Source organism: Hyperoodon ampullatus (assembly GCF_949752795.1).
Source record: "Hyperoodon ampullatus genome assembly, chromosome: 4".
NCBI lineage: Eukaryota > Metazoa > Chordata > Mammalia > Artiodactyla > Ziphiidae > Hyperoodon > Hyperoodon ampullatus.
Window position 1 is genome coordinate 32,974,899 of NC_136917.1, and position 21,545 is coordinate 32,996,443.

Sequence of the window (21,545 nt, forward strand, 5' to 3'; positions counted from 1 at the left end):
CTCCAGGGGCAGCCAAGCTTCTCCTGTCTCACACCCTCCTTGCTTAGCGTCTTGCTTCGTCTCTCCACGTCTCTCTGTGTCTCTCCACGTCTCTGTCTCTCTGTGTCTCTCTTCACTTCTCTCTCCCTGTCTCTCCACGTCTCTGTCCTCACTTCTCTGTCTTTCAATGCCTGGAACACACAGTCACCCAATTGTAGGAAATTTGGTTTTCCAGCTGCCTGGAGGGCCATCCCATGCACAACAGGGAGGTGATCAAAAATATTTTCTGCAGGGACTTCCCTGGCGGTCCAGTGGCTAGGACTCTGCACTTCCAATGCAGGGGGCGCAGGTTCAATCTCTGGGGAACTAAGATCCCGCATGATGCGTGGCACGGCTGATAAAATAAAAGTTAATTTAAAAAAAGTTTCTGGGGACCTGAGATAGACTGGAGGCAGGGACCAGGAACGGTCCCCGGTGTGGAACCCTGGAGGTGGAGGGTGTGAGGCGAATAACAGTAATAGCTATAATCATCATCCCGGCAATCATTTGATCATCATGACAACCCTACCAGGTGGGTAGTTATCAACCTGTTTTACAGATGCGGTGTTTGGGGACACAGAAATACACAGTGACTTGCCCAGGGTCACTGAAGGGGGAATTAGCTGGGTCTGGATTTGAATCCTAAGCCTGGTAGATTCCCCCACTGCCAGCCAAGCCACCCTTAACCCCCTTGCCACATTCCTCTGCCCATTTCCCAGGCAGAGAGACTGAGGTCTGAGAGTCTCCAGCCATCTGACCGTCTTCCACGTGGGCCGGTGACTGACTCAAGGTGGAGAAAGCAGATTGTGGGGGAAAGTGTAATGGTGGTGGGTGTCTGTGGCTGAGACTCCTCTCCCTCTATAGGACCCCTAGAGAAAAGGGAGGACACGGGATAGGACCGAGACACATGGAGAGAAAGGGACAGGACACTCCAAGAGGGGACAGGTGGGAGGCTCAGGGAAGGGGCGGGGGGTCCCGGGCAGGCCTGGATGTCCGGCGGGGTCTCCCTAAAGCCCCCCTCCCAGACCAGCCTGGACGTCTCTGGGGTCTTCCCGCTCCTCTCCCCGCCTCAAAGACGGGGGCGAGGAGGACCCCGCCCCGTACAGGGTAGGGGCGGGGCCTGCGGGGTCCCCAGCTAATGGCAAACAGCTGCTGCTCCCCACGCCGGCCCAGCCGCCAGGCCGAGGCCCAGCCCGGCCGGACGCCCGGCCGCCTTCCCGCCGCTTGGGCCTGGCTCCGGCCCGGCCGCGGAGGAGGGCGAGGGAGGACCGAGTGGGGTGGGGTGGGGAGGCGGGACAGAGGTAGAAAGGAGGATGGAGACAGGGGAGAGGGGCAGAGGGGAGGCAGTGATGGGGCAAAGGGGCAGGGAGGTACGGATGGAGGATGGGGCTGGGGGAGACAAGCAGGGACAGACAGGGTCAAAGATGAGGACGGGGCAGAGGCGCGGGACCAAGACACTCAAAGTCCGGAAAGTTTGGGCATAGATGATGGAGTTGGAGGCAGCAGCTGGTAGAGACCGGCGAGATCGCGCCCCGGGGTTAGGGGTGGGGTGGGTGGGGTGGGGACCACGCTCGAACCCCGAACCGGACTCGAACCCCGACGCAGCCCGGGTCCTACTCGCCTCGCGCGCTCCGGCCGCCGCTGTCCCAGCGTCCCGCCGCCCGTGCGTCCTCAGCGCGCCGCCGCCCGAGCGCCCGGCCCTCGGCGGTAGCTCCGCCCCGCCCCGCCCCGCCCCCAGGGCTGGCCCCGCCCCTCTAGTCGCCAGCGGCCCGGCCACTGTGGAGGGGGATGGGGGGGGGACAAGATCGCACCTGGACGGGCAGGTGTGTGCGCGCGCGTGGGGTATCCGGCCTCGCCCCCTCTTCCTGTCCTCTGGGCAGGGTCCCACCACCGCTGTCCTCCCCTCCGACAGCTGCCGCTGGGCCGCTGCGGGGGGCGGGAGGGGGCGGGAGAGGGCGGGGCTGGCCGGGGTCCAACTCCTGGAGGGAGGGAGGTGGTGGTGGCGGCGGCTGCGGGAGGTCACCCCTCCCCCCGCCGGCTCAGGGCTGGAAGCCGCCCAGCACAGGCCTGGTACACGGTGGCGTGACCACCGCGGGGCGGGAAGGGAGGGCTGGGTCAGCGCGAGGCTGCACAGACCGTAGCTAAGGCCTGGGCTCCATGGCCAGCCAGGCCTGGGCTCCAATCCTAACTCCACCAAGACTTTACTTGCTGCCTCAGTTTCCCCATCTGTAAAATGGGGCTAAGAATGCTGCCTGCCTGATAGTGGTGTTAAGATGATTTTATAACCATGAGGCAGGGGCCTAATAGAGGTCCCTCAGGCAGAAAGGCCCATAAAAGGCCCAGTGTCTTTGCGGAAGCCAATTATACAGGGCTGGGCACTTAACGAGAGTTTAGTAAATGTTACTATTATTCCCCTTGCACACATGTGACATTGTCATTTGTGTGTTGCCTTCCCCACTAGAATGTCAGCTCTACAAGGGCAGAAATTTGCATCCACTGTCACTGCTGTGTTCCTGGCACCCAACTAGTTCTCAGTGTCTGTGCATCAACAATCAGGGTGTGCAGGTAGAGGGTGCACATGGGACCCAGCTCCCAGGGACCACACCACACAGGCTGTTTATAAAAACCATTTTAAATTAGAAAAGGTAAGAAGCATCAGTGCACACAGACAAGAACAGAGGGACAGAGGGCCCAGACCCGTGTGCGATGTGGTCACCCCATGGCTGAGTGGGCAGTGGGGGAGACTGTCAGAAAGGCACAGACAGCCGAGTCCAGGGTGCTGGTTCCTCTGGGTGTGGCTTCAGGCCCTGCGGGCTCAGAGGTCAGCCTTCCGGAAACTTGCTCTGTTCAAGGAGTTCCTGGGGGAGGAATGAAGTGGCTCAACATGGCCACAGGGCCCCCAACTCCATAATGCTCCCCAGCCTCCTCCTCCGCCCCCGCCCTTTTCCTCCACCCTCCTCCTCCAAGGAGGTCTTCTATGGTCTTCCTGGCTCCTTTTACATTGGTTCTGATCTGGCCATGGAATCAGAAATTCTCTCTTAGAATCCACCACTGGAGATATGAATCACGCCCATTTTACAGATGTGGAAACAGAGGCGCAGAAAAATGAAGTCACACACCCGGGAAATGATCAGAAATGGTTGCCCTGAGCTTGAATATGTGTGCGTCTCCGAGTATTCACATGACTGTGCAAAGCCCTGAGTACCCGTGTTGATGTGCACGTGTATGACGGCCCCCACGCTCTGCCTGGCTTTGCCTGCCCCCGCTCTCCCTCTCTAGGGTGGGAGGCCTGGGTCAGGCACCTGAGGCTGGCTGTGTTTGGCGCCAGCAGCTGAGGCAGGCGCTGGGTGAGCAGAGGCTGCAGAGCTTCCCGCAGGCGGGAGTAGTTGCGCTCCAGCTCACGGTGGTACTCCTTCTGGTCCGGCCCAATCAGGGCTTTGTTCTTCCGCAGCGCATCCTCACACCTGAGGGAGGACCAGATGGCAGGAGATGCTCAGGGGCTGACACTCAGAAGACAAAGCAAGACCAGAGGTGGGGAGTTCGCGAGCTGGGGCCAGGCATGCAGAGGAGCCTATAATGGGGGTCTGGCAGGTGGATATGACTTAGTGGAAATCAGAGAGGCTACAATGGGGGCTCAGGTTGATAGACAGGCTGTACTGGGGAGTCAGATAGGCAGAGAGCCATAATGCGGGGGTTAGAGGGACTCTGATTGGGAGGGTGGTCAGGCCTACTTCTTGCAGAAGTCCTTGAAACAGAGCCGCAGCTTGTTGTGATGCCTGAAGAGCTTAGGGTCTTGCGGGATCTCGGCCAAAAACACCTGGGCCACCTCCAGTGGACCCTGTGGGGTGATAGGGGCTTGTGACGATGTCTGCATGGCCCCCGGGGGCCTCAGGCAGCCTGCATACCCCACCGACCGTGCCTGGTTTACAGTGGGCCCCACGGAGCCCTGCAGCACCATCTGCAGCATTTTGGCATCAGGCGGGTCCTGCTCGGTGGCGAAGGCCAGTTCCCGAGTCTTCTTCTGCATGTCCTCAATGGCCACCTCTACTGGCGTCAGCACTGTCTGCGGGGTGGAGACGAGCAGGCACACGTCAGGACCTGAGGATGTGCTGACCCAACCCAGCCCACGGCAGCTTGGACCCCAGCTGGGGGTGGACAGAGGTACAAGAGACTGTAAGGAACCAGGTCTGGGGCTCCTGCCTCCTTGGGTCTGGCAGGGTGGGGGGTCAAGGTTCAGCTGCCTTTGTCTGGTTCTGATAACTTTGGTCTGGTTCTAGTCCAGCCTTGGGTCAGCAAGGTCTGGAAGTAGGGGTTTGAGTCTGCAGATTGGGGTCTGGAGGTTGGAGTTTGGGGGTCCCTGGCCTCCCTTGGTTTTGGGGTCTCTGTACCTCCCCTCCCTGGGCCTCCCCCAGGCCTGGGCCCCGCCCACCTCCTCCCGGTGGCACACGCGGATTCGTGTCTTGATGTAGGGGAAGGCGTGGTCTGTGCTGAGCAGCGTCTTGCGCTTGTGCTGCTCGGGCAGTTCTCCGTGTGCGCGCCCGTCCGGCGTGAAGGGCGTGCAGAACAGGAAGGTTCGCAGCCCGTAGTTGCGGTCGAAGTAGGTCACCCGGTCCTTGAGCTCATAGGTGTCGAAGTGCGGCTCCACGTATGTGATCTGGATGTAGGCCTGGGGCACGGGGCTCAGGGGTGAGGCTCTCAGCCCCAATACACACACCTGGGGCTTGCTGGCCTCCCGCAGGGGCCCCATCCCTGGAGAAAGGGGATTTGGGCCTCCTTGGGTCTGGGGGCCTTGGATCTGGGGTTCCCAGGTCTCCCTGTGTCTCCTTTGGATGTTTGGGAATCCCCTGAGGAATAGGATGCGGGGTCCCCGAGGGAGATAAGCTTTGGAGTTTCCCAGAGGTATAGGATTTGAGAGGCCGCAGGATTATAGTACTTGGAGTTTCCCTGAATATAGGATTTTGGGGTCCCTGGCAAGATAGTAAGGAGCCCTCACCTTCTGGGGGTCCAGCTTGGTCTTGTCCACAGGGTTAGAATCTTTGATGATCTGGACCACGTCCTCCCCGAATCTCTCCGTGTAGAACTCCTGAGGACATGGGGCTGACTCACAGCTGCTCAGCTGCAGCCCCAGTGCCCTGTCCCAGGGCACCCCGCCCCACCCCGCCCCAGGGCAGCCCAGTGCCCTGTCCACCCCCCACCACCACCAGGACATGCCTCCAGCCGGTGTGAGATCTCGGCCAGCTTCGTGATGGACGGCTCCTTGTACACGAACTCCTGTTCATCTAGGTCACCGAAGCGGGCGCCGTAGAAGCCCACGCGGAAATATGTCCCGAACACACGCTGGGGCTGTGGGAAAGCTCTTGTTGCCCAGGAGGCCCTGCTGGAGGTCCCCCTACGCCAGAGACACATGGGTCCTCAGGCCCCACGTGCAGAAGAGGTGGGCATGGGCAGAGGACCCCGGACACCCCAAGAACATCACATCACGGGCACAGGCAGGGGCATGGACCCACATGACTGCCAATTGCCCACACCCTCACTCTTTTTCCCCAGCCTGTCTCCTACCTCCCCCAAATCTTTATTCTCATTTAACACAGACCCTTAGTTTCTAATTCTCCCTCATGACCCATGCAGTTCTTCAGAGTCTGGATCTCAATATGACATGAGAACTGGGGCCCTATTGCTCATAACTAGGTCCTCAATGCCTATAGGTCTGGGTATACAGTAGGCGCTCATATGCATGAGTGACTGAGGGAAGGCGTGGCCGTTTCTTGCTCTGGGACAGAGGCTCTGGTTCCCTTGTTCCAGTGCATCCCCTCCCCTCCTCCCAGATCTAAGTTTGCCAAGAAGGACCCCCTCCCTCCAGGTAGACTACTTTCCACCGGGAAGGATGGGGGTGGCTCCATGTTCACTCACCAAGGCAGGTCCAGGCAGGGTGAGATGGGCACCAGGAGATGGAGGTGGGGAGCAGGGGGCAGAGAGACAAAGTCATGGGTGAGGTCAGAGGTCACAGCCCCCAACCCCCCAGAGTCCTGGTTATGCTGCCCCATGAGAACTATTCCATGGGCAGAGACAGGAGATCCGGGGAGGGAGGGGACTTGCCCGCCCCGCCCAGCTCCCACCCAGTCCTCCCCCCTTGGTTCTGGGTTCCTGCCATCTTTGGCCAGAAAATTCTCCCCAAACTAGGAGATGCCTAAAAATAGACCCAAGTAGGGGAGAGGCGGGAGAGGGGGCACATTAAATGGGAATGAGGAGCAGAGATCCTGGGGGAAGCTGGGGAGACAGGGAGAGACAGAAACCAAGAGAGACACACAGAGAGAGTGATCAAGGAGAGAGGCAGAGACAGGGAGAGATGGACGGAAAGAGACCAAGAGACACAAAGAGAGAGAAAAAGAAACAGAGACAGAGGAAGTTGGAGGCCCCCCCCTTCCAGGCAGTGACCAAGCTGGCCCTGCCTGAGGGAGGGGTGTCTCTGGAGAGCTCCCAGCTGGGTGAGTCACAAGCTGCCCTGGAGATCTGGGGCAGGGAGGGGAGCTCCGGGGGGAAGTAGTGGGGTGCGTCATCGCCCACTGAGCCCCCGCGGCCAGGCAGCTGTGCTCCTCCAGCGCCCCCTGGTGGTCCCTGACCACTGTTGACCAGAGGCAGGTGGCCACTCACCTCCCAGCCGGAGCTCTGTGGGTGGGGACAGAAGGGTCAAGGTCAGCTGAGCCCAGCAGGGGCCAGGGGCTGGGGCCGAGGGCAGGGTCTGAGAGGGCGGCCTGGGCCCACCTGGTGCATGATCTTGGTGAAGGCCTCCTGCAGTTTGCCGTGCACGGCAGCCAGCTTCTTATAGTCGCGGTGGGCTTCCAGGATGGGGATGAGGGTCTTGTAGACCTCATTCACTGCCTCGTAGAGCCCACCCTGGGGGTGGAACATCAGGATTTCCAGCACCAGCCCTGATCTTCTCTCCTGCCTGGAACAACCCTCCTTCCATGCTCCTACCCATCCTCCAGGGTGCCATCTTCCATCACCTCCTCCAGGAAGCCCACCCTGACCACATCTGCCCCAGATGGGGTATCAGCCTTTCCACTCAGCCCCTACAGGCATCCTCTGTGGTCTCCACCATGCTTACTATGGACCCGGTGCTGTGTACATGTACACTCTACCCATGTTCCTTCACTGGTGGGAGGAGTCATCTTTTTCCATTCCTCAGAGGGGAAACTGAACTTCAGAGATGTGGAGGGGCTCCCCAGGGCCAGGACCTGAAGGCCGGCCCTTCTGGCATGGTGCCTAAAACCTCCACACCCAACTGCCTCCCGGCACATGGTAATGGCCGCTCCTGAGTGCCACTGGCCCCCAGTCAGGGCCAGCATCAAGCCTGGCACATGGCAGGTATCCTGAGCTATTTGCTGACTGTTAGAGGTCTGTGTCTACCGTCTGGCTTATTCCCAAGGCCTCTGTCTCTGAGACTCCAGCAAAGTGATCATAATAATAAAAACAGCAATAAAAAAAAACAAACACCTCTAGAAAAAAAGGAAAAAAAAAAGAAGGCTTGATGCAAAGAACTGAAACAGGATGGTAAATATAGGTGGTCACTGAATTTCAGTGCTGGGTATGGGGGGTGGTGGGGATACAACTTTCTTTTATGTGTTCTTGAAATTTTTTATAACAAAGAATTTTAGGGAATTCCCTAGTGGTCCAGTGGTTAGGACTCTACATTCTCACTGCAGGGGGGCCTGGGTTCAGTCCCCTTAGTCGGGGAACTAAGATCCTGCAAGCTACATGGTGTGGCACAAAAAAAAAAAAAAAAAAAAAAAAAAAGAATTTAAAATGGTAACAATATATCCAAGGCTTATTATATCCAGACCACGTGTCAAGGGTTTTATGGGGAGAAAGGCAGGTAACAGGGCCTCTGAGGGATCCCAATCCTTCTTCACAAATCCCCTGCCCAGAAAGGGTCCGGGCAGCAGCTTCACCTTGAGTCTCTGGGAGCAGGTATCGGGACCATCAGCAGATGCACGATGCCGCCCCAGCCCCAGGCCTCACCATGGTGAAGTAGGCGGCCGCCTGTTCCAGCAGCCCCACCAGCCCCAGCTCCGTGAAGTGCTTCCCGGAACAGAAGCCCTCCTCATCAGGCGACAGGATGTCGTCAGAGATGGCGGACTCCTCCAGCACATTGGACGAGATGTTCTGGGGTGGGAGGTGGCGTCAGAGCCTGGTCCTCGGCCCACGTGTGCCACCCCCTGCCCGCCACGACCCCACCCCCCATCCCCCCATCCCTGCCGCTCACCTGGAAGGAAACGCAGCCCACAGGCAGGTGGCGGCTGTCCTCCAGCAGAGCGAGGTACTCCGCCACCAGGGCGGCCGCGTGAACCATGCACTGCGCAGCCTCCGCGTGGTTGCCCAGCTCCGCGTGCTTCCCCGCCATGTTCTGCAGCCATGTCAGCCGCAGGTCTGGGGAGCCCTGGTAGCCCCGGGCAATCCTAGAACCCAGGTGAGGGGGGATGTGAGGAGGATGGAGACTCACCTTGCCCCCCTGCTCACTCCTCACCTGTCCATCCCCTTCACCTGTGACCCCACGCATCTGCCCCAGCCAATCTCCTCACCTTTACCCCATTCACCTGTCTCCTAACTTATCCCACTCCTTACCTGTCCATCTCTTCATTACCCCCACAAGTGTCACTCTGGGTCTGCCCAGGCCCATCCCTTCTGTATGCCCCCTGCCTTCCCTGTCTCCATCACCTGGGCACCCATCTCCCACTCCCCAGTTTCTTACTAAATACCCTTCACTCTCCTCCAAATCACTTGTTCCCCTAATCTGTCACCCCTTCATGGGTTAGCACCTCACTTGTCTCTCCCACCTGTACCCCTCACTTATTCTTGTGCTCCTCTGTCATTCTCATCTGTATGTTCATCTGGCACCATTTTTACTTGCTCGTTTACCTGCCCTCACCTGTCTGCTCACCTCTCCGTTCACCTGTCTGCTCACCTGGCCCCTCACCTGTCTGCCCTCTCACTTGGTCATCTTCACGTGTCTCCTCTCCTGGTCCCTCTTCGCTTGTCCATCCTGACTTGTCTCTCGTATTACCTGTACGCTCACCTGCTCCCTCCCCACCTGTCCCTCTCACCACCTCCTCTCCCCTCACCTGTCTGTGAAATGGCTGAAGGTTCCAACCGGCCCTCCTCACCTGTACATGAGGTCAATGAGCATTTCCGGGTCCTCCTGATGCTCCTTCATCTTCACCGTGTCAGTCAGGATCATGTGCAAGTTGAACATCAGGTCCTGGACCTGGAGCGGGGGAATGGCCAGGAGTGACGGAGCCGAGGTGGTGGGGTCAGGGGTCAAGCGTAGCAGGGCAAAGACCCTGGCTGCGGAAGGTGGGGCGGGGGTCCGGCGGGGTCACCTGCTCAGCAAAGGTGCTGTCCCGCAGCCCCACATCCTCCTCGGCATAGGTGAGGATGGTCTTGAGTGAACGTCGCAGGTGTTCTTCGCTGAAGTTCTGCGTTGTCCCCACCAGGGACGAAAGCGACATGGTCACTTGCATCTTCACGCGGGCAAAGTTCTGGGTGGGCCGGGGAGGAAGAGCACGCCTGACTGTGGACCTCGGGCCCTCACACCAGAGCCTGCTCGACCCGCTGACTTCACCCCTCTCCCCTCTTGCCGTGCGTCTATCGCGGCAAGACCCCTAGTCGGCCGCCTTCCCCAGAGCCGCAGATCACACCCCCCGCCACACCCCCACTTACGTTGCCAATCTCGAAATTCTGGCGCATGAGGAGGTAGAGGGAGGCGCTGGCGTGCGTACGGATGGCGCTGATGCGGCTGCCGCAGTGGCGCAGGAGCCTCAAGCAGAGGTCGGCACACAGCTCCGTGTCCTCCTCAAACAGCAGCTCTGGGAACTGGCCCCCAGGGCAGGACAGACACCAGTCAGCCCCTCCCCGCTCTGGCTCAGAAGGTCCCCGATGGGGACGTGGGCAGAAGCATCGGTCTGTGTTCTGCCTTCTCTGGCCAAAAGCCCAGCAGGTTTTGGCGTCAGACCTGGGTTTAAGCCCTTACTGTGTGACTCTGGGTGAGTAACTCTGCCACTCTGATCCTCAGTTCCCTCCTCTGCAAACTGTAGCTAAGGAGTGAGTGTCTGCCTCATGGAGTTGCTGAGCACACAACAGTCGCTCAATGAATGGGCTGTGATTGTTACTCTTAAGAAGCGTGGCTGTCAGAGGTACTCACCTTGGATACCAGGGCCCGTTGTGTGGCCAGGCCATGCTGCAAGAAGAGGGCACTCTGGGCACTGCCCAGACTGTACAACACAACCTTTAGTACCGCGCCCAAGATACTCTCCCGGGCCTCTGACAGCATCACCGTCTGGGGGGCCAGAAATCCAGCTGTTAGAGACTGGGGTGGTTATGGAGTCACGGAAGGAGAGGGATTCTGGAGTCAGAGATCACAAGGCCCTGTGGTGGGGTCAGAGGTGAGGGAGATGCTGGATCAAGCCCTACCTGCACGATGATCTCCAGTGTATCCAGAACCACCAGGCTTGCCTCGGTTGCCAGGTTCCCGTCCACCAAGGCCTCGTGTTCCATTTCATCCTTGGTCCTGGAGGAGACAGGAGGGATTGAGGGGGCCTCTCAGGGCCAGACTCCACCCCACGGCTGAGGTCTTTCCCCTCCCTCGGCTGCCCTGGAGGGGGCGCCAGTTCTCTGGAAATTGATCTAACCCCAGCAAACTACTTCCTGCCCACACCCACTTGTCCACACGGTCCGAGGTTTGTCTCCAGTGTGTGACGCTCTTCCGCCAGCGTACATTCTCCTGGTTCCCAAATGGGCTCCTCTCTGAGACACACAGGTGCGTGTTCACAGATGTGCAAAAACATAAAGACACACGTGACCATGAGAATGGATCCCACACACATGGGATCCCTATGAGGACACTGGGTGACATGGATGCTTGCGGAGTGGATGCAGTTAGACGTGAACAGGGAACACAGACACCCACATGTATAGTGATAACGCGTGGACTTCTTCCTGGGAAAAGTAAGCCAAATAGAGGCAGAGATGGTCCCCGCCTTGGGGGCCCTGGTACAAACGCTGGGAGGCACTGGGTAGGGACGTGCATGGGGTACATCTCCCTCTCACCACGGCTCCGTCGCACCATCTCCTGTCGGGCTCCGATGGTACCCAAGATAGCTTCCTCCAGCCGGGCCTTCATGTCCAGTGATTTCTTGAACGTGAGACTGTTGATACGTTCAAAGGCCTTTTTCCCCTGCAAGAACAGAGAACAAGTTCGAGGTTGACTCTGCTCTTTTCTGTGGGCTAACCTGGTCCTGCTTCTTCTGCCTCCTATACCCCAGTCCCCTGCCCACCCCTCGAACCTTGTATTCAAAGGCAGCCAGACAGAGGTACAGCAAGTCCAAGAGACGACCCAGCTGAGGGAGGGCCAGGTCCGCAGCCCAGCGCTGCAGCAGGGCTGGCTCAGCATTCTTCAAGACCCATAGCACACACACCAGCAAGGTCCGGCTAGACTCGGCAGAGAGGGCACAGCCTGAGCGAGCAGCCTGGGGACAGAGAGAGGACAGGGCACTCAGAAGGGAGAGAGGTGACTTTCATTTTTCTCCATATTAAGATGAGAACTGGCCAATTGGTACTTCATTGCATAAATTCCATTACCAGGTTATTGGACACACAATGTCCAAAATACAATAAAAAAAAATCACAAGACATGTGAAGAGGCAGGAAGATGTGATTGATAAGGGAGAAAAGACATTAGACGCAGGCACAAAAACAATCAAATGTTGGGTGGGGTCTCTGGGGACAAGGCTGGTACTCACTGTCGCTGGGCCCTGGGAGATGCTGGCCCGGGAGCCAGGGGCCAGGGGGCCACCAGCGATGGCCATGGCCACTGAGGGGTTGATGGTGCCTCCCATGTCCCCTTCCCCTTCTGTGTCTGAGTCGAGCATAGAGGCCAGTCTTGACCGCTGACCTGGACCCTCTGGGGGGAGAAAAGAATGAGACCGTGGTTAAGTGCTGTCTCTGTCTCAAATTTCAGCTCACAGGTCACCTCCTCAGGGAAACCTTCCCTGATTCCACCCCCCAGACCAGGGTGGAGTCTCTAGTTACTGACTCCCACAGCTCACTTATTGTACTTGTAATTAGATACATGCATCATGCAACTGTTTCTAAGATCCACAAAGGCCTGGACTATATCTGCTCTGGCCACGCTAAACTCAACACTGAGAACGTGGCCTGGTGCACAGGAGCAGTCATTGTAAAGATGATGATGATGATGATGATGGCAATGGTGACAACCACAATAATAAATGCTTCTGCTATTATTATAGCACCAACTGGCGCTTACATAGCATTTCCTGTGTCAGGTGCTGTTCTAAGCACTTTAACAATATTAATTCTTACTCTTCAAAACAACCCTATGAGATAAGTACTTTTATCACCCTTACTCTTTGGAAGAAGAAACTTAGGCACAGAGAGGTTAAGTTACTTTCCTGGGGTCACACAGTAGGTAAATGGTAGAGCTAGGATTTTAATCTAAACAGTCTGGTTCCAAAATCTCTGATCTTGGACTTCCCTGGTGGCACAGTGGTTAAGAATCCACCTGCCAATGCAGGGGACACAGGTTCAATCCCTGGTCCAGGAAGATTCCCACACGCCATGGAGCAACTAAGCCCGTACGCCACAACTACTGAACCTGTGCTCCAGAGCCCACATGCCACAATTACTGAAGCCTACACGCCTAAATCCTGTGCTCCGCAACAAGAGAAGCCACTGCAATAAGATGCCCGCGCACCGCAACGAAGAGTGGCCCCTGCTCACCGCAGCTACAGAAAGCCCGTGCACAGCAACGAAGACACGACACAGCCCCCCCCAAAATCACTGATCTTAAAAGAGTACTCTCTCCACTCCCCCCTCCCCAAAAAACACAGTCTCATCAGAGAGAGAGAGTTGCTGCCAACAAATACAGAACAGGTTTCACTCCAGAGAGTCTTGAAATAAAAGGTCAGTCAACTGAGTTTTACTAAAGCTCCAGCTCAGTTTAACCTAGCTGAATTTCTGAGTGGATTGAGGTGATCAGCCCCTTATCCTAGCTGCCTAAGAGAGAGAAAGGGGAATGCTCACTGGGAAAAGATGACATTGCTTCAGTCCTGATGGTCCTTTTATACGCAATGTCCAAAATACAATAAAAAGTCAGAAGATGTGAAGAGGCAGGAAAAGGTGACTGATAAGGGAGAAAAGACAATAGAAGCAGGCACAGAAATGATCAAATGTTGAAGTGAGCAAAACTTTAAAATAAAAAATAAAAAAGATGCACAAATATGGGTTAAAAAATGGAGAATTTCAGCAGAGAACTAGAATCTACAACAACAACAAAATCAAAATTTACAACTGGAAAATATAAAATTTGAAATTCAGAACTCAGTGGAGGGGATTAATAGAAGACCAGACACAGCAGAAGACAGAAGTAGTGAGCTCAAACACATGTGAATAGAAAGTTTCCCAACTCAAGCACAGGGAGCAAACAGAATGAAAAACAGAACAGAGCACAGCAGACACTTGTAACATGATCATAAAGGTCTAACATACGTGTAATTGGAGTCTCAGGAGGAGAGAAGAGAGAAAACGAGGCAGAAAAAAAAAATTCAAGAGATAACTGAGAATTTCCCCCGAATGACGAAGGGGATCAACCCACCAGTCCCAGGTCTGTTGCATATAAATGAACGAACACAGGGCTCCAACTGATGTTCCCCACCTTTCCCTCCTCACACCTCTTTCTAGAAGATAATTCATCTCCCATTTATTGCACGCTGACAATATCCCAATACTACACGTCCTCAGATTTTCACATAATCCTAGGAAGTAGTTGGTGCTATCACTGTCTCCATTTTACAGGTGATAAATCTGAGGCTCAGAAAGGTTAATGGCTTTCTTGGGGCCCCACAGCAGGACTTGAACCCACTCCTCTGATCCTAACACCCATGTTTTTACTCCTAACATGCTCGCCCACCTTTCCTGATCTGAGCCTTGTGGGGTCAATCAGGCCCCCAGATCGTGGGACCCCACCCCGCCTTGCCCTGCTGACCAGCAAAGTCATGCAGCCGTGGCAGTGTGTCCCGCGCCAGTGACAGCAGTGGCAGGTATAGCTCGGCCACCCGGGCCTTCACAGTGGCCTCGGCGTAGCGGGGGTCAGCATCATGGCCACAGAGCAGGCTGTGGACAGCACTGATGGCCTTCTTGTGCAGCAGGGACGCCCTGTGGGGTAGTGAGGTGCTCAGGACAGAGTGGGTGTGGCTCCTGGACCTTCCTCCCGCCCCACGACCAGGCAGGGCCTGTGCTCACCCCTCGGCCTCAGGTTCCAGAGCCAGGGCCAGTTCCGTCAGCAGGAGCCCAGCCAGGAAGTGCTGCTGCCGGAACGACCCACTCAGCTCGAACATGCTGATCACCTTGGGGTCTGGGGCCTGGCTGGAAAAGGTGGAGCTCTGGAGAGGGGGGCAAAGCAAGGGACCAGGGGCCAAGGGTCAGAGGTGAGAGGTTAGGGTTAACTCATCTGTGAGATGACAGGGCACAGGGTCCAAAGTTAGAGATTTGAGAAATGGCAGATGGAACACCAGTCTGGGAGTTAGGATTTAGGGGTGAGAAATCAGAAGCTGGTCCTCCCAGGAAACTGCTGAGAATGCAGGGTCAGAGGTGAAGGGTCACAAGGTAAGGGGTCAGTCCCCTGGGCAGTGGCCTATTGTGAAATGGACAGAGATGAGGGAACCATCATCAAGAAGGGCTGAAAGGTAAGAGGTCATAGGTCAAGAAGAGGAAGCAGATGTGAGGCCAGCCCACCTGCGAGGTGGTGGAAGATACGGAGGGCGAGGGCGAGGCCGGGGGCGACAGGGGGCAGCAGGGGAGGTTGAGGGTCACATAGTGCTCGTGGCCGCATAGGATGCGGGTGAAGTCCATGCGCAAGGTCAGCAGCACCGCCGGGTTGGGAGCCGACTGCAGCCGTGTGGCCACCTGTGGGGGAGGGTTCAGCGGGTGACATTACACTGCTCTGCCCACCAATCCACACCACCCCCTTCCATGTCCCCGCAGGTGTGCTGTCCCCTCCAAGTCCCCCACAGGTATGCCGTCCCCACCACATCTCCGCAGGTGTGTTGTTCCTACCACGTCTCTGCAGGTGTGCCATTCCCACCACGCCCACCCCTACCTGCTTGTAGTGAGCCCGGACCAGGCTGAAGACAAAGCCGCGGTCCACCAGGGACAGCAGATCACTGAGGAAGAAGGCCAGGCTGGCGTTGAGGTGCTCGGCCAGCTCCACGTCCTGGGGGAACAGGGCCTGTCAGCCCACACCCACTCACCCCATCAAGCCTCCATCCCTGCCCTTGGCCTGGCTCTCGCCAAGGCCACCAGTGACCCCCTAAGAGCCGTGTCACTGCCCGAAAACCTTGGTTCTCCTCGACACGCCCTTGTCTCTAGGCTCCGGACTCCCAGGCTTCCTGGTTGTCCTCCTCCCTCTGACTAGCCCTTCCCTTCCCCAGTTAGTGTCTACCCTCCACCCGGCTCTGTTGAGGACACTCTTTTTTATTCTCTCACCAGATTTGAGTAACACAACACAGATGGCAGAGGCTGGCTGCTGACCCCCCACCATATCCTCTCACAGGTATTAGGATGCTTCTTCAGAGTTCAGAGCTGGGTAGGGACTACATTTCCCAGCCTCCCATGCAGCTGAGAACAATCATGTGACCACATTCTGTCCAATGGGATTTGAGAGGAATGATGTGGCCACTTAAACAGAAGGGGCAGGTCCTCCGGTTTCCATAGCCTGTAATGCCTGATGTGGCAGGTACCATGATGAACTGAGATGGCCAGGCCCATACCATGGAGCCCCCCGTAGCCCATCTATGCTCAGAAATAAACTTTGGTCACATTTAAACCATTTGTGATGATGTTCAAGCAAATTAACCTTTGCCCTAACTGATAAACCCTAAGAAATCATTTAACAAGCATCTATTATGTACCAAGTCTTGTGAATGAGACAGACATGGTCCCTGCTGCTTGTCCAGCTCTCAGTTTCATGGGGGGGGGGATGGGGGATAAGAGTATTCTGGATAGTTCTATGTGTTTCAAAGACAACTAACAGGGTGCTATTTCAAGAGAAGCCTGAAGGATGAGCAAGAGCCCAGGGGAGAAAGGCATTCTGAAGAGAGGGAACAGTAAGTGCAAAGGCCCTGGAGCAGGAAGTGCCTGGCACGTGTGAGGAACGACAAGGAAGGAAGCTCCTATGGCCTCAAGGCCCAGCTGCCCTCCTGCTTTCGGGAGCTACTCTTGGCCTCACAAGTTAGCCTCGGTGGCTCGCAGTTCCCTGCAACCCAAAGAAACAAAATACAAAATCCACCTGAGCTCCAAGTCCTCAAGTGGGGCAGAGACTTGTGCATGGAGCCTGATACAGTTGGTGCTCCATAAATGTCAAGTGAAGGAATGAAACCGCTGTGGCCGTCACTGATAACCCCCCGGCGCTGTGATGAAGGTGCTTCTCAAGGGCATTGTTCTTCCCTACAGCCCCCCCCACTTTTTTTTAAAGGAGATGTTGTGGGTAGGAGTTTATTAATTAATTTATTTATTTTTGCTGTGTTGGGTCTTCGTTTCTGTGCGAAGGCTTTCTCTAGTTGTGGCAAGCGGGGGCCACTCTTCATCGCGGTGCGTGGGCCTGTCACTGTCGCGGCCTCTCTTGTTGCGGAGCACAGGCTCCAGCCGCGCAGGCTCAGTAGTTGTGGCGCACGGGCCTAGTTGCTCCGCGGCATGTGGGATCCTCCCAGACCAGGGCTCGAACCCATGTCCCCTGCACTAGCAGGCAGATTCTCAACCACTGCACCACCAGGGAAGCCCCTTCCTGCAGCCCTTTTGAGGAGGGTTTCCTCATAATCTGGATCAGCCTCCGGGAACTCAGCCCTTGGGGAGGCTCTAGTGAAACAAGGTTAAAACCTTTGAGACCAGCCCAGAGGTCATGGGGGATTGCACAAGGGCCAGCTTGGGCCGACCAGCATTTCAAAAATCTGGAAAATTCCCATCAAATCCTGAAGTCCCCTTTCTCTTTAAAAATCAGACATTCTGGGCTTCCCTGGTGGCGCAGTGGTTGAGAGTCCGCCTGCCGATGCAGGGGACACGGGTTCGTGCCCCGGTCCGGGAAAATCCCATGTGCCACGGAGCAGCATGGCCTGTGAGCCATGGCCGCTGAGCCTGCACGTCCAGAGGCTGTGCTCCGCAACGGGAGAGGCCACAACAGTGAGAGGCCCGCGTACCGCAAAAAAAAAAAAAAAAAAAAAAATCAGACATTCTGGCCACATGCCCTCTGGTCCACCATAAGCCCCCCTCCCCCAACTGAAGCTGGTGGTGAGGGTTCAAATCCCCATTCTGCCCATTCCCACTTATATGGTATCAAGTTGTTACTCAGTCATTCTTTGCTTCCGTTTCTCCAACAGTATAATGGAGGAAACAATACTACTAACTTCATGGAGTTGTTGGGAGAGTTTAATGATGTGATCCATCTAAAGTATTTAGGTAGGGGCGTCCCTGGTGGCACAGTGTTAAGAATCCACCTGCCATGCAGGGGACACGGGTTTGAGCCCTGGTCTGGGAAGATCCTACATGCCGTGGAGCAACTAAGCCCGTGCACCACAACTACTGAGTCTGCATGCCCCAACTACTGAAGCCCGCGTGCCTAGAGCCCGTGCTCTACAACAAGAGAAGACACTGCAATGAGAAGCCCGCGCACCGCAATAAAGAGTAGCCCCCGCTTGCCACAGCTAGAGAAAGCCCGCGCACAACAATGGAGACCCAGTGCAGCCAAAAATAAACAAATAAAAATAAATAAATAAAATTTAAAAATAATAATAAAAATAAAGTATTTAAGTACACAGTAAGTGCTCAATAAATGCATAATTTTATTACTATTATCATTGTCTGCCCAGCTTCTGTGAGCACTGGAATTAATGGTCCAGGGCCTGGATAACCATCAAGGTCTTGGAACATCAACATCCATTTACTGAGTACTTACTGTATACTGATACTGCGCTAAGGGCTAATGCATCTGCCCTGTCACCTCTCTGCCTTCACCAACTCCCATTCTCCACTTTGTTCACTTCACCCCAGCCACTCACCTCCTAACTGCTCCTCTGACAGTGGCAAGGTCCTGCCTCAGGGCCTTTGCACTTGCTGTTCCCCCCGACTGGAATGCTCTTCCCCCAGACATCACATAGATTGCTCCCTCATGTCCTTCAAGTCTTCCCCTAAAAGTCAGCTCCATGAGGGTAAGGAACTGGGTTTGTTTTGTTCACTGCTGTGTCTCTAGTTCCCAGCACAGGGCTGTGCTTAAGAAATAGATGTTGTGTGAACAGACTGATTCAGCAAATGGGATTCGTGGTCTTGTAGCCAGGAGGTACTGGACAGGACTGATGCCTCATGTGGTTGGTTCTATGTCCTCCCTAAGCACCCCTGCCCCACCCTCTCTCCATGGAGGCCCCTCCCCCTTACCTTGTGGACGCGGGTGATGACCTCCAGGCCCACAGAGCCCACCAGGGCAGCAATGTCATCCAGGAAGCGCCCAGGGAAGCGAAGCTTGCGGGGTGTGTCCAGCTTCTGGCCCAGAAGCAGATGCAGTGCCATGCTTTTCACCTGGGGGTGGGGCAAGAGGGTGGGGGGTGGGTCTTGAGGGGCTGTGGGTGGAGGCGGCCTGCCAGAAGGGAGCAGAGATTGGGGGGTTGTGAGTGGTGGCTTGAAGTGGGCTAAAGGTGGGCATGAGGGGTCCTGGATGTGGCTTGAGCCCTGTAGTTATGGGGTGAGAGTGGGGCCTGATAGCTGTGGGGAGGGGCCGAGAGCTGTGGGTGGGACTTTGCAGGTTGTGGGCGGGGCTTGAGAAGGACATGGGCAGGGCCTTGAGTGGGTGCTAGGCAGAGGGGTGGGAGGCTGAGAGAGTATGCGTGGGGCTAGAGCAGGTCTCCAGGAGTCAACGTCTGACTGTAAGTAGGAGGGTGGGGCTTGAAGGCCCACCAGATTGAGGGGGGATGGCTGTAGTCAGGAGGAATAGTTCAAGGCACCTCTTGAAGAGTTCGGGGGGTGTCTCAAGTCTGATCCCAATAGTTTCCTTCTCTCTCTTGCAGGGGAGGCCTCCTTGCTAGTTGGGGGTCTCTCAATGGTCTTATAGGGAAGGTGGGTAGTGGGGATCCTTCTCACTGTGGAAGTGGTTTCAGGTAACTTTCAGGGGGCCTCTCCAGGGAGAGAGTCCCTTAGGCATTTCTTATCTCTCTCTACGTGCGGGTCTCTTGGGGCCATTTCTCAGGGGGCTTCTCTCCCCAAGGAGAGTCTCCCCTGGGGGCCCCTTGTTCTTGGGCGGGGAGGAGGGCATCTCACCATGAGCTGGAAGAAGAACCAGGCATGCTGCAGGACAGCCTCGCGCACGGCACTGCCGCTGACCACCCACTGCAGGGCCAGCTCCTCGTGAAGCAGCTGGGGGCAGGGGCAGGGATCACAGAGAGCAGAGGCGCCCACCCCGTACCCCCGTCTGGAAGCCGTGACAGGGGAGGATGCAGCTGGAGGGCTTGGGGTTAGAGCAGCGAGAGGCCATGCAGGAGGAAAGGGGCCAGGAGGAGTCAATGTGCCCTTTCCCCGGGCTCTCCAGACCCTGCTGGGCTCGAGGGCAAGGGAGCTCTGGACCCCAAAATGGAGTCACCCACCCCCTGCCTCCCACTACCTTCTGCACAGTGGGTCTCAGCTGGGTGGCTGGTGGGGTCGAGGAGGAGCCCTCGAGGTAGGAAGAGGTTCGGCTAGAGCTGCGGTCGATGGCCTATGATGGGATGACGAGGGGATGGGATGGCGACGGGGGTCAGAGTGGGTGCAGGCGGTACGGATGGGGGAGAGAGACAGTCGGTATGGATGGAGGAAAGACGTGGCCATGTGGACAGACAGCGGGGATGTGGATGGAGAGAGCCGTGTTAATAAAGACAGAAGGGTGTGGGAGCCGATGGAGAGGGTAAGAATGTGATGGAAGAGACGAGAAGAAGCAAAGACACAGGTAAGGAAAGGACAAGAAGCAAAGAACAGGCAAGAATGTGGACGGGAGCCCGTCAGATGGAGCAGGACCCAGCAGACAAAGATAAGAGAAAAGAGATGGGAGGAGTGGAGGTGGGGAGGGTAAAATCAGTGTAGACGGAGAAGAGAACGTGGTCAGAGGAGGTGAGCCAAGTGGGGACGAGGGCGGAGAGTGTGAGTGAGTCCGTGAGCCCAGGGATGGACAGAGGAGGCGGAGGGCACCAGGGTGGAGGAGGAAGAGTGTAGACAGGGGTGCAGAGTATAGACACAGGGGATTAAAGGGAGGAAGGAGGAGGAGAAAGAAGAAAAAGAAACATAAGGACAGAGGAGGTGAGATGGTGATGAGAGGCAGTGGGAGCAGCCAAGAGAGCCCCAGTTTCCAGGCCTGGACCCGCTCCAGCTTTGCTTGGGGCCTTGCCAGGCCTCAGTGTCCCCATCTGTGAAATGGGCATGAGGTGCTCAAGCTCCACTCTCCCCGCCTCCTTTGTTGGTCAGGTGAGGCCGCTGACAGGGAGAGGAGACCCAGTGATGGAGCTGGCCCAGCCCTGGAAACTGCCCAGGTCCTTGCCTTGGCCGTGGGGGCCCCCCAGCTCCCATAGTCCCAGCCACACGCCCTGGGCTCCTCAGCCCGCATCAGATGGGCCATCTACTGCAAAGGCCAGCCTCACTGCCACCTCCTGCCTGGAATGCCTACCCTCCTGCCACCTTGTCACCTCCTATGTGCTCTTCCAGGCCCAGCTGACACCCCAGAGAACTGAGGGCACTCGTGGGGAGACCTGTGAAAAACATGTGGGGACTGGAAAGGCCCATGAACCCAGACTCCCAGCAAATCTTAGAAGACTGTCCAAAAGTCCCCCTGCTCCTGCTGTGAACAGTTCCCTGGCTGCCATGCGGTGCAGGTTGCCTAGGTGACAGGTACAGAGCTGGAATATGGCCTGGGGCCAAGTATGCAGGGAATCCAGTCCTTGGTGCCCAGGGGCCTCTGAGCTTGGTTCCAACCTCTGTATATGCCTTTCCCTCCATCTGGAACACCCACCCTTCACTGGCTGGCTCTATCTTACCCTTCAGGTACCAGCAAAAATGTCACCTCCCAGGAGAGGCTCCCCAGACCACCCAGAGGGAGGCTGGTGGCCCTGTTTCAGTTCGTTTCCTTTCAGGTATTTTCACCCCCTGCACTTATATATTCATGTGTTTGTTTGATGGGTGTCTATCTCCCCGACTAGCCAGTAACTCAGGGATGAGGCTGGGTTGAGGATCTATCTCCCCAACAAAATCTTGCCTGTGATGCCCTAACTCCCTCCCAGGCTCGGACTGCTTCACTGAAGAGCAAAGTCTTCACTTCTGAAAATTCAGAACCTGGGGCGCAGGGGGAGCCCATAGCAGAACCAGGACTTGATCCAGATCCAGGGTCTGATGGCAAAGCCCCTCCCCACACCAGGTCCCAGGAAGGGGCAAAGCAAAGGAAGCTGCCCACAGGG

The 21,545-nt window shown here is 56.5% G+C and overlaps 1 protein-coding gene across 1 annotated transcript in view; it reads right to left on the bottom strand.

Moving 5' to 3' along the window:
* Nucleotides 1-2,632: 2,632 nt before the first annotated feature.
* The window catches only part of DOCK6 (dedicator of cytokinesis 6), a 42,162-nt gene continuing 23,249 nt past the window's right edge, over nt 2,633-21,545 (bottom strand). The window contains exons 24-50 of the mRNA XM_079703882.1: nt 19,730-19,822; nt 19,390-19,485; nt 18,514-18,654; nt 15,191-15,304; nt 14,827-14,997; nt 14,335-14,474; nt 14,078-14,247; nt 11,814-11,974; nt 11,358-11,540; nt 11,122-11,248; nt 10,734-10,818; nt 10,486-10,582; nt 10,217-10,351; nt 9,736-9,888; nt 9,396-9,554; nt 9,180-9,280; nt 8,282-8,474; nt 8,038-8,181; nt 6,781-6,912; nt 6,670-6,684; nt 5,230-5,355; nt 5,012-5,101; nt 4,448-4,684; nt 3,938-4,081; nt 3,750-3,856; nt 3,321-3,482; nt 2,633-2,876 (exon numbers count right to left, since the gene is read on the bottom strand). Of these exons, the coding sequence (XP_079560008.1) occupies nt 2,834-2,876; nt 3,321-3,482; nt 3,750-3,856; nt 3,938-4,081; nt 4,448-4,684; nt 5,012-5,101; nt 5,230-5,355; nt 6,670-6,684; nt 6,781-6,912; nt 8,038-8,181; nt 8,282-8,474; nt 9,180-9,280; nt 9,396-9,554; nt 9,736-9,888; nt 10,217-10,351; nt 10,486-10,582; nt 10,734-10,818; nt 11,122-11,248; nt 11,358-11,540; nt 11,814-11,974; nt 14,078-14,247; nt 14,335-14,474; nt 14,827-14,997; nt 15,191-15,304; nt 18,514-18,654; nt 19,390-19,485; nt 19,730-19,822 (3,519 nt within the window). The 3' untranslated portion in view covers nt 2,633-2,833. The remainder of the gene's footprint in view (nt 2,877-3,320; nt 3,483-3,749; nt 3,857-3,937; nt 4,082-4,447; nt 4,685-5,011; nt 5,102-5,229; nt 5,356-6,669; nt 6,685-6,780; nt 6,913-8,037; nt 8,182-8,281; nt 8,475-9,179; nt 9,281-9,395; nt 9,555-9,735; nt 9,889-10,216; nt 10,352-10,485; nt 10,583-10,733; nt 10,819-11,121; nt 11,249-11,357; nt 11,541-11,813; nt 11,975-14,077; nt 14,248-14,334; nt 14,475-14,826; nt 14,998-15,190; nt 15,305-18,513; nt 18,655-19,389; nt 19,486-19,729; nt 19,823-21,545) is intronic.